The sequence below is a fragment of the Equus quagga genome, chromosome 10 (genome assembly GCF_021613505.1).
Source record: "Equus quagga isolate Etosha38 chromosome 10, UCLA_HA_Equagga_1.0, whole genome shotgun sequence".
Taxonomy (NCBI): Eukaryota; Metazoa; Chordata; class Mammalia; order Perissodactyla; family Equidae; genus Equus; species Equus quagga.
This window is the reverse complement of record NC_060276.1, coordinates 69325427-69337728: the sequence shown is the minus strand read 5'-3', so window position 1 is coordinate 69337728 and position 12302 is coordinate 69325427. Positions and strand designations below refer to the sequence as shown.

Here is a 12302-nt window from a genome sequence, read left to right as displayed (position 1 = left end):
AAATAGTTACACAGTTTATATCATCGCCCCAAATCACCTGCTATAACATCAGGTATGATGTACAAGTCTTTATATTTTTCTTTCTGTAAAGGAACCTGGAACTGCCTTTTGGGCTCCATATAAAGTAGGATGACGATTTTTTGAAGGGATCTGGCAGTATAATGACAAACTGACAAAATAAGGTAGTTTGTAAAGTGTAAAACCCTAAAAATCTTTAAAAATACCATCTATCCTGAATGATTTTAGCTATCTATCTGACCGAAGGCATGCAAGTGTCTCAAGACTCCTTCTGATACTTTTATTTCTGTGACTCTATTTCCCTTTGAAGTGTGGCCTCAAGTGTAGTTGATCAACAGGGGAACCACTACAGAACCCTCTGGTTTCCAATTTTTCCCACTGGCATATTCTCAGTCACATCATTAGGAGCTATCATATCCTAACCTCACACTCCTCTGCCACACTATTGTATATAAAAGTTCCCTTTTGATAAACCATTTTTCTTCATAAAAAAAGAGAAGGGTGAAGATCAGGTTCAAATGATCTTTTTTTACTTTAAGCATCCCTATCAAATTTCCAATGGCATTTTTTTCACAGAAATAGAAAGAAAATCCTAAAATTCATATGGAACCACAAAAAACCCCGATAGCCAAAGCAATCTAGAGAAAGAAAAACAAAGCTGTAGACATCACATTTGTGATTTCGAACTATACTACAAAGCTACAGTAATCACAAAAGCATGGTATTGGCATAAAAATGGTCACATAGACCAAAGGAATGGAATAGAGACCCCAGAAATAAACCCATGTATATATGGCCAACTAATACTTGACAGGGGAACCAAGTATATTCAATGGGGGAAAGATAGTCTTTTCAATAAATGGCGCTGGGAAAACTGGGTATTGACATACAAAAGGATGAAATTGGACCCCTATCTTATACTACTCATAAAAATTAACTTGAAATGGATTAAAGAGTTAAATGTAAGACCTGAAACCATAAAACTCCTAGAAGAAAACACAGGGGAAATCTCCTTGACAATGATTTTTTTGGACATGACACCCAAATCACAAACAACAAAAGGAAAAATAAACAAGTGGGACCACATCAAACTAAAAAGCTTCTGCACAGCACAGGAAACTATCAACAAAATGAAAAGGCAATCTATACAATGGGAGAAAATATTTACAAACCATATATCTGATAAGGGGCTAATATCCAAAATATATAAGGAACTCAACAGCAAATGACCAAATAATCTGATTAAAAAATGGACAGAGAACTTGAATAGACATTTTTCCAAAGAAGACATACAAATGGTCAAGTACATGAAAAGATGCTCATCATCACTAAGCATCAGGGAATTGCAAATCAAAACCACAATGAGATATCATTTCCACCTGGTAGAATGGCAATTATCAAAAAAACAAGAGGTAAGTGTTGGCAAGGATGTGGAGAAAAGGGATCCCTTGTGTACTGTTTGTGGGAATGTATATTGGTGTAGCCACTATGGAAAAAGATAAGGAGGTTTCTCAAAAATTAAAAATAGAACTATCATATGACCCAGAACTCTCACTTCTGGGTATATATCCAAAAGAAAGGAAATCACTATCTCAAAGAGATATCTGAACCCCCATATTCATTGCAGCATTATTTACAATAGCTAAGACATGGAAACAACCTAAGTGTCTATCGATATGTGAGTGGATAAAAAAATGCGGTATGTACACACACACACACACACGCACGCGCACACACACACGCTGGAATATTATTCAACCATATAAAAAAAGGAAATTGCACCTTTTGCACCAACATGGGTGGACCTTGAGAGCATTGTACTAAGTGAAATAAGTCAGACAGAGAAAGACAAATCTGCATTATCTCGCTTAAATATGGAATCTTGAAAAAAAGCCAAATGCATAGAAACAGAGTAGAATGTTGGTTGTCAGGGGCCAAGAGTGGAAGAAATGGGGAGATGCTGGTCAAAGGGTAGAAACTTCCAGTTATAAGATGAATAGGTTCTGGGGATCTAACGTACAGCATGGTAACTATAGTTAACAACACTGTATTATGTACTTAAAAGTTGCTAAGAGAGCAAATCCTAAAAGCTCTCACCACACACAAAAAAACTTGTAATTTTGTGAGGTGATGGATATGTTAACTAACCTTATTGTGCTAACCAGTTTGCAATATATACATGTATCAAATAATCAATCATAAGGTTGTACACCTTAAACTTACACAATGTTATTTGTCAATTATATCTCAATAAAGCTGGTGGAAAAAAACAGTTGGTATAGTAGGCATTGACTCAGACCGATCTTATCAGTACTATTTCAGCAAAGCTTATAGACCAAGAGTAAGACTAACAGAGGAAATCCTTTCACATCCACAGGGTGTGGATTACTTACTTTAAAGCTGTAAGAACTTGTTGTGGGTCTTCTGAATATTGAGCTAAATATTCCAAAGCTTTTCCCGCCACAATTTGTTGTCCATGCTAAAAAGAACAAATATAATATGTTAAATTACATCTCAAAGTGATACAAAGTGTCATCTATATTCCTGTCCATTAAGGAGAAGAAAGAAATCTGAATTTGTTCATTTTGTATTTTCAAAAGGGCTACTGCAAGATGGTAGAATGAAGATACAACTCGTTGACAAAAACAGAACAAGTTCATATTGGCCCCAGAAACCCACTCCTTCCGATCCACAAACACTCATAGCCGGGCCAACACTGCTATGAATCCACTAGGACTAATCTTATTGTGCTCTCTATTGCTGTTTATTAGCAGTAACCAAAAGATCCCCAGACTCTCAGGTCACTCTTATTTCCAGCACCCTAATCCCCATAAGGCTCTGTAAATCCATTCTTTTGTTCTCTTTTCCCATTTCTCTCCAACTCCTCCAACCCTTCCACTATGCTTTCTGAAATTCAGTCCATTATCAGTAAAATCTCCTCTGCGAGTAACCTCTTCTCTGAAAGTTCCCTCCACATTCTTTCTCTAATGGAAACCTAGGTTTCGCCAAGGATACTGCTTCCAATGAAGCCCTCTCAAATGGTGGCTGTTTTTCTCTTATCTCCCTTCTACCTCTACAGCTGAAGAAGCAGTAGGCATAGTTTCTGCTCTTTATTGCTGTTTTAAGATTAGCCTTCCTTAAAACCCCCAGCTGTGAATTTCTGTCATCAGACTATATCACCCACTATCCCTCATTGTTGCAGTGATCTACCAGCTCTCAAGCCATTTCTTGATGACTTATCTACTGCTCAGTTATTTTCTCCAGAAACTACTCCTGTATTAACTTTTGGCATTTTCATTATATACATAGATGATCCTCCTACTCTCCTAGTCTCCTATTTCCTTGAATTTCACTCTGCCAATTACCTTAGCTATTCACTAGCACAGTCATTCACCGGACCCTGGCACTACTAATGATTACAACTCTTCCATATTCTCCCTCAGGGCTGGGACTAGGGTGAGCTAGCTGATGCAAGTGAGGCTCCTAGGGTGTAAAATTTAAGGAGATACTCTAAGGGTCATGCAGGGACCAACCCTACACTTGCATGACCCTGAGAGTGAGTGCTTCCTTAGGTAACTTACTCCCTCACCCTAGTCCTGCACCCTACTGTTTTATGTCTTCTACTTTCTGACCACCATCTCTTACCTTTCTAACTCACTCCCTCTAGTACTCCAGCAATCCTTTAACTGCACTAAGACCTCCAATCCATTGATGCTACTAATTTTTCACTCTCCTTCATCCTCTTCATGTCCTCCTCCATACCCAGTTTAAATTCCATGGGGATTACTAAGTATAAATACTCCTTTGCTTACTGATTTTCCTGCCCCTCTTTTGCTTCATTGTATTTATCTGGCAAAACCACAAGCCTAGTTAAATCCAACTTTCTACTGACTTTTGCACCTGCATCATGCAGCTGAAAGAGGCTGAATAAAAACCCATAAAACTATTTGCTTTATTTTAAAACTTCATCAAATGGGCCTTAATACTACAGGGCCAGCATACTACACTATCCTTGTCATTCACTTTCTTGCATCTCTGGATAATTAGTTTACACCTTATCCTCTCTTCCCAATCCCCCAACAACTCCTCTCCCATTTTCACTCTAAGGTGATGACCTTGTTTCCTACTTCACTGAGAAAACTGAAGCAGTCAGGAAGAGAACTTCCATAGATTCCCACTACCACATCTACTCACGCACCAGGAACCACACCACATACTCTGCCTTTTCAACTGCTACCATAGATGAACTATCCATGTTCCTTCCTAAAGTCAATCCCTGAACCTATACACTTGTGTCCATCACCTCTTGCCTGTTTAAGGACATTGTTCTAACAATTCTCCTTTTTCTTTCTCACATTGTCAACTTTTTGTTTTCTTACTGGGTCATTCCCATCAGCATATTAAACATTCTCATTCATTCCCATCTCAAACCAACCAACCAACCAACCTCTTGATCCTATTTCTCTCACCAATTACTACCCAATTTATTTTCTTCCCTTTGTAGCAAACTGCTCTAAAGACTTGTCTATACTCACGGTATCCAATTCCTTTCCTTCAATTCTCTCTTGAGCCTACTCCAATCACGCTTTTGCCCTACCACTCTACTAAAACTGTTACTGTCAAGCTCACCAATGACCTCCATATTGTAAATTCCAATGGTCATTTCTCAGTCCTCATTGTATTTGACCGATCAGCAACATTCAATATAGTTGATCACTGTTTCCTCCTTGAAACACATTTGGCTTCCAGACACCACATTATCCTTGTTTTCTCCTACCTCACTGGTTGCTCCCTTTTATTCTCCTTTGCTAGTTCCTCCTCTTTTCCCTAAACCATTAATGTTCAAGGGCTCCATGCTCAGTTTCTGGTCCTCTTCTCTACTCCATATATATTCACCCCATGGTGATCGTATCCAGTCTCGTAGCTGTATATACCATCTATATATTAATGTCTCTTATTAAACTTTTCTCTCCAACCCAGATCTCTTTCCCAAAATCTAGAGTCATATATCCAACAGACTACTCAGACCTCTATTTGGATGGTTTAATAGAAACCTCAAATGCATCATGTCCAAAACTGAACTCATGCTTTTCTCCCCAAATCTGCTCTATTTGCAGCCTTTCCTAGGTCAGTTGATGGCAACTCCACTTAATGACCCAATCTCTTTCTCTTATACCTTTCATCTAATTTATCGGCAAATCCTGTTGGCTTTACATTCAAATAAACCTAAAATCCAACCATTTATCATTTACCTCCATTGTCATCTCCCTTATCTGAGTCACCGTCATCTTTTCCCTAGATTACTGCAAAACCTTCCTAACAGATCTCCTTGCTTCAAGCTTGGCTCTCTTATGGTCTCTTCTCAATACACCAGCCAGAGTATTTCTGTTAAAACGAAAGTCAAATCATGTCCCCATTTCATTCAGAGTCAAAGTCAAAGTCCTTTCACTGGTCTATAAGGATCACATAATCCAGACTCTCCATTACCTCTCTGACTTCATCTCTCACTAATCCCACACTTCATTCACTCTACTCTTGCCATATTGGCTTCCTTGCTCTTCCTAGTACCTACCTTATGGTCTTTGTACTGGCTGTTACCTCTGCCTGGAATACTCTTCCTCTTCACTCCCCCGCTATATGTCTACAGGGCTAACTCCCTCACCAATTTCAAGTCTTTGCACAAATGGCATCTTCTCAATGAGACCTATCCTCATCACCCTGTTTAAAATAGTAACTCACACCAATCCCAGCCCACTCTCACTCATGATCCTTTTCATCTTGCTCTATTATTTTCAATATCACCTATCAACATCTAACATATTACAGTCACATGTCAGAATGACGTGGATACATTCTGAGAAATGCGTCACTAGGTGATTTTGTCATGGGCAAACATCACTGTGCTTACACAAACCTAGATAGCACAGCCTATTCCACATCTAGGCTATATGGTACTAATCTTATGGGACCACTGTCATATATGTTGTCCATCGTTTACCAAAATGTTGTTATGTGGTGCAAGACTGTATACGATTTGCTTATTTATTATCCATATCATTTATCATCTTCTCTCCTGCTTGAATGTAAGCTCCAAGAACGCATATCACTGTTTGGTTTACTTATTTATCCCAAGAGCCTAGAACAGTGCCTGGCGCATAGTAGGTGCTCAATCAATATTTGCTGAATGAGTGATATTCTCACTAGAACTTGAAATGCCTTTTGTAAAGCAATTGTAGTGAGTGAAAACTCGATTCTACACTTGTTCTTTTGGAGGTATATATTCAATTTCCTGGGTTTGGCTTATCCATCCTTCCTTCCAACTTCTAATTCAAACTACTTTAAGTTTTTTATTTTCTGATTCTTTCTCCTCTATTAAAACTATTTTCCTTTTCAGAAATACAGTTCCATAACTCTTCCACTGGCTTTCTTCTGCGTTCCATATCGAATGTAAATTTATACACTTTCCTTTAAAAAGATACCTGCCTTTGAGTTCCCCACTACCGAATTTCTCTCATTTCCTCCTCCTCACCATCTTCTACAAACACATCTTGTATCTGCATCTGCCAAATATTTTTCTGTCTCCTGCAGTTCTACTACCCTACTCATTTACATCAAAATACATATCATTCAAACTGTATTTAGCAACTACTTTGAGATATTAGGGTAGGTGCTAAAAATATGGTCCTCAAGAATCTCACAAGTCAATTTGAACAGGCAAGCCATGCATTAGCAATACAAGACAGTATAGATTTATAAAGACCAAATAACTAGCATACATGTTAAAAATTACTGAAATTCAGAGTAAGAACAGAGCATTGAGGACTAGAATTTATTTGGGAAGGCTCTACAGTGGAGAGAAATCTTAGGCTGGGCTTTCAAAATGGTAGCATTTAAATAAGCTAAGATTTTTTTAAAGGGTGGGATAGTATAAACAAGACATGGAAAAGCGAATGTGATTGGCAGCCTGTTTGAGAGACACTGTGCTTTGTTGGAGTGATGGAGAGCTTATGTCTCCACCATTCTAGATCTTCTGCCTAATGTAATAGTGGTTTATACTACTAGGATGATGGTATGGGGAGTAATATGAGATAAAGTAGAGAGATAGCAGTGACCAGATTGTATATACGTTAATAAGAACAGAAACACTATACTTATGGATCAAGCTTCATAGATTACAAATCACATTTTCAGCCATCTCCTCAGTTAATTTTCACAGCAATCCTGGAGGTAGGTTTTATCTTTATTTTTAAAATGATGAAATTCAAAGAAGTTAAGCACTTAAGTGGCAGAGCCAGTACTCAAACTCAGGCTATCATCCAGTCCAAGAGCTCCACAGTTGCTACAGTGCTTTTCCTAATCTTATATATTATTACAACTAGAATTTTGCAAGCAAAAAACAGGAGTGCAAGTATTTATTACTTCTAAACTAAAGTTGTTTTGTGGTTACGAACTAAAAAGATCCACAGAGATTTAAACTGTTTTTTTCAAATCGATGAGAAAGATAAGTTTCCAAATAACTATTTGTTTGCATGGCATAGCATCTTAAAGCTGGAGTGTCTTTTAAAAATTAATGTTTTGCTGTGCTTATTTTTTTCTGTAGTTCTAAGCACAAATCTGTTATCTTATTTTATTTCATTTACTTTACATTATAAAGAAATGAAGAGAAAGAAAGCAATTCTGCAACCGAGCTTGGTATGAAAATATGAGGCAAAACAGAGAGCAAAGGAAGGTCTCTCCTGTGCCTAACTGATGATAATTCTATTAATTGTCTCTCAAAATGGAAAAGAGGTAAAAATCTCTGTAGATGAATACATAAGAATTACCTCTAGAGCAAACTGGGCAGCTAAACTGAGGAGCATGACAGTTGAACCTCTATCTGTAAGTAGGTTATTTTCTTCTGGCTCTTCAGCAGTTAATAAATTCTCTAAAGTAGTAATTGCCTGCAAAGCTGAAAAACAAGGAAACAATTCAAAAAATGAGATACTCTTATCAAAGATAATTGCTATCTATGGTTAATTATTCTACAATGACTTTGGAACTCATTTTAAGAGCACTAATATCTTTAACATATTAGTTAATTTTCATAAAGTCATCTAAGTTGCTAAAATGTCAAGGAGGACTTGAATGTCAGAGAAATGCCCAACTAAGCAATTCACCTCTGTGAATTTATCCTATGAATATATTTGCAAAAGTGATCAAAAACATACAAATATGTTCATCCAGCAATTTTTCTAAGAGTAAAATATGGAACCAACCTAAATTCCTTCAATAGTAGATGGGCTACATACATTTTGGTACGTCCATAAAATTGAATACAGGATGAAGGAAAAAAATGAATGGTGGTATTACATTCTATTATGTCTTAACGGTAGACTATGATAAGTTAAATTTATCTGAAGAACAATCCTAAATGTGTATACCCCCATAACAAAATTTCAAAATACAAGAAGCAAAAACTGATAGAACTGCAGGAGAAATGAAAAAATCCACAATTATAGTCAAAGATTTCAATATCCTCTCTTAATAATTGATAGAACAAGTACACAGAAAATCAGCAAGGATATAGTACACTTAACACTATTAATCAACTTGACCTGACTGACGTTTATAGAACACTGGACCCAACACCAGCAAAATATCCATTCTTCTCAAGTGACAGGGAACACTTACCAAGAAAGACAATATTCTGGGCCATATAACAAGTCTCAACATATTTAAAAAGGATTCAAATCATACAAAGTTATGATCTTTGATGACACTTGAATCAAATTAAAAATTAATAAAAGAGGGGCTGGCCCCGTGGCCGAGTGGTTAAGTTTGCATGCTCCGCTGCAGGCAGCCCAGTGTTTTGTTGGTTCGAATCCTGGGCGCGGACATGGCCCTGCTCATCAAACCATGCTGAGGCGGTGTCCCACATGCCACAACTGGAAGGACCCACAACGAAGAATATACAACTATGTACCAGGGGGCTTTGGGGAGAAAAAGGAAAAAAAACAAAATCTTTAAAAAAAAGAAAGTTCTCTGAAAACCTGCAAATATTTGAAAAATAAGGAACACACTTCTAAATAATCCATGGGTTTAAAAAGGAATCTAAAGTCATATTGGAAAGCATTTTGAACTGAATTAAAATGAAAACACAACATATCAAAATTTGTGGCTTGTCACTAGAGCAATACTTAGAAGGTTAATTTATAGCATTAACTTTATATTAGACCAGGATAAACATCTCAAATTAATGACCTCAGCTTTCACCTCTGGAAACTGGAAAAAAAGACCAAATGAAACTCAAAGTAAGCAGAAGAATGGACATCATAAAGATCAGAACATAAATAAATGAAATAGAAAACAGAAAAAACAATAGAGAAAAATTAATGAAACCAAAAACTGGTTCTTTGAGATCAATAAAATTGATCAACCTCTAGCCACTCTGACAAGGAGAAAATGAGAGAAGACATAAATTACAAATATCAATAGTGAGAAAGGTGACATTACTATAGATTTTACAGATCTTAAAAGGATAAAATGGGGGATATAATGAATGACATTAGCCCAATAATTTCAACAACTTAGATGAAACAGACAGGGGCCTGCCTGGTGGTGCAGCAGTTAAGTGCACATGTTCCACTTCTTGGTGGCCTGGGGTTCACCAGTTCGGATCACGGGTGCAGACATGGCACCGCTTGGCACACCATGCTGTGGTAGGCGTCCCACATATAAAGTAGAGGAAGATGGGCACGGATGTGAGCTCAGGGCCAGTCTTCCTCAGTAAAGAGGATTGGCAGCAGATGTTAGCTCAGGGCTAATCTTCCTCAAAAAAAAAAAAAATGGTCACAGATAATGGAGGAAGAAATAAAATGATTGAGCTGATGCTATGTTTAAAAAGTAAAATAACTTTATTTTAACATAACGTTAAAAGAAAAGATTTAATAGGAAATCTATTTTTTTGCCATTTTTGCTGGCAAAATGTTTAAAGTTCTTTTATCCTTCAATATAATATATTAAGTAAAACAAATGTCCAGAAGTCTCTAATGAAAACATTGATGATGGACATGACAGCAATATTAACCTTGATAAACAGCTGACTCCAATTTGCTACTCCTTAATTAATATACAGGTATACTTTACTATCCTGGAACATTTCTTTTTCAATGCAGAATAAATCATCTTTCTTCTTATAGAGTGAATAACAGAGTCCACTGCACACAGTAGGTATTCATAAATACCTGTGATATTGTGATTTTTTAATAAGAAATATATATTTGGTCTTTGTTCCTGTTTCTGGCACAGAGCTCCTAAAACCCTTGGAATTTCCTAAATGCAAAGAGCCATTAAGGTGTCTTTTGTTATGTTAATGAGGTGAATTTTGGAACCCACCTCAGGATGAGGACTGGTTGCCAATGGAGTCAACCATATGATTAGAGGATTGGAACTTTCAGTCCCACCCCTCAACCTCTGGGGATGGGGGAGGGCACAGAGGTCGAATCAATTGCCAGTGGCCAATGATTTAATCAATCATGCCTATGTCATGAAGCCTCCATATAAACCCAAAAGAACAGGGTTCAGAGAGCTTCCAGGTCGGTGAACATGTGGAGATGCAGGGAGAGTGGTGTGCCTGGAAAGGACATGGAAGCTCTGTGCCCCTTCCCACATACCTTGTCTCTGGGTATATAGTATCTCTGGGTAGACAGTGTCAGAATTGAGTTGACTTGCTTGTTGGTGTAGGGGGATGTCCCTCCCTCACACATGGGAAATTAGATGCTCAGAACACCAAAAAGAGTTGTTTAATTGGATTAACATAAATTCTGTTTGGATTCATTAATTCAAGCTTCTGAATTTCTCAACTTGTGCCTTTCATAAAGGGCAATCAGTCTGGAGCTCAAACTGCTCCAGGATTTGCCCAGCTACCCTGAGGGCTGAACAGGAATATCACAGCATAGGCATATCTGTAACTAAGTCAAGATACATGTTGATGCAGACATACCAGCTAGGAAACCATGCTTAAGTTAATGGGAAGGTCACAGCACGAATGGGATGAAGTTCATATAAGATTCCAACACTGTTAACTTTGTGGACAGAAACTCCATTTTAAGGCCAAATCTCTCACCAATCACCTTCCAAATAAGCGAAGACAGTCAAAAGATACCCTGGAGACTTCCATTCTCTAAAGACAATTCTTAACTGATATGGGTTTGCAGCATAATCTTCCCCTTCCCCCACAGCTTTTTAAACTTAATTTTTGAATAGGTTGGTTCAAATGACAAAAAGTACAAAAAAGCATACAGTGCCAAGACTTTCCCCCCAGTTCTTGTCCCACATCTGCCTAGTTCTTACTCCTTCTATAGGTAGCCCTAGTTCTTTTTTTTTTTTTAAAGATTTTATTTTTTTCCTTTTTCTCCCCAAAGCCCCCCAGTACATAGTTGTGTATTTCTCATTGTGGGTTCTTCTAGTTGTGGCATGTGGGACGCTGCCTCAGCGTGGTTTGATGAGCAGTGCCATGTCCGCGCCCAGGATTCGAACCAACGAAACAGTGGGACGCCTGCAGCGGAGCGCGCGAACTTAACCACTCAGCCACGGGGCCAGCCCCTAGCCCTAGTTCTTTTATTCTATGTAACCTTCCATAGCTTCTTTTTGCATGGTGGCATCATCTTTACATAGGAAAGCTAAAATATATATTCAACTCCATTATTTTAAAAACAATGTTTTTTCTATTATGGTCAAAGAGGATTATTTATTCTTTGTGTTAACAGCCAAATACAACTCATAAATAACATTTATACCTCTATCAGAGTTGCCCTCTAAGACTGCAATCTTGAATACATAAAATTGAGTGAAAATATTTGTAGGATCACGTTGTTCAGCTTCTGCCACTGCCACTTTAGCCTGAAAAAAAGAAATATTGGTTCTCTTTTATAAAAGCTATAAGGAAGACTTTATCATATTTTACTAATATTATTAACATAGTCACAACGGCTGAAGGATACTCATAATGAAAAGACACGAATCTAAGAAAAATCTTTAAAGGACTGTTCTCTTAAAATGCTAACAAAACAACGAGTTCTGCTTCTGAAAATAGGGTGCATTATATACGCCAGCTCAACCCTCCTAGTGAAAACAAACAAAAAGTTGGATAACGTTTTTTTAAATTTCAAAAGCAATTGACAAGATAGTAAAGCAATTACCAAGCAAAATCTAAGAAAAAGTGAGGTCCCAAAGAAGTAAGCAGAGAATTAAAGACAATTTTTTTCTGGTGGGCATTTGTAAATCCAGGCAAATGTTAACTTTAG

The 12302-nt window shown here is 37.4% G+C and overlaps 1 protein-coding gene across 1 annotated transcript in view; it reads right to left on the bottom strand.

The window, feature by feature from the left end:
- The window catches only part of TEX11 (testis expressed 11), a 355345-nt gene that overhangs the window by 73558 nt on the left and 269485 nt on the right, over positions 1-12302 (bottom strand). Inside the window, exons 17-19 of the mRNA XM_046672868.1 lie at positions 11796-11898; positions 7842-7966; positions 2412-2497 (exon numbers count right to left, since the gene is read on the bottom strand). Coding sequence (XP_046528824.1) covers positions 2412-2497; positions 7842-7966; positions 11796-11898 — 314 coding nt within the window. The remainder of the gene's footprint in view (positions 1-2411; positions 2498-7841; positions 7967-11795; positions 11899-12302) is intronic.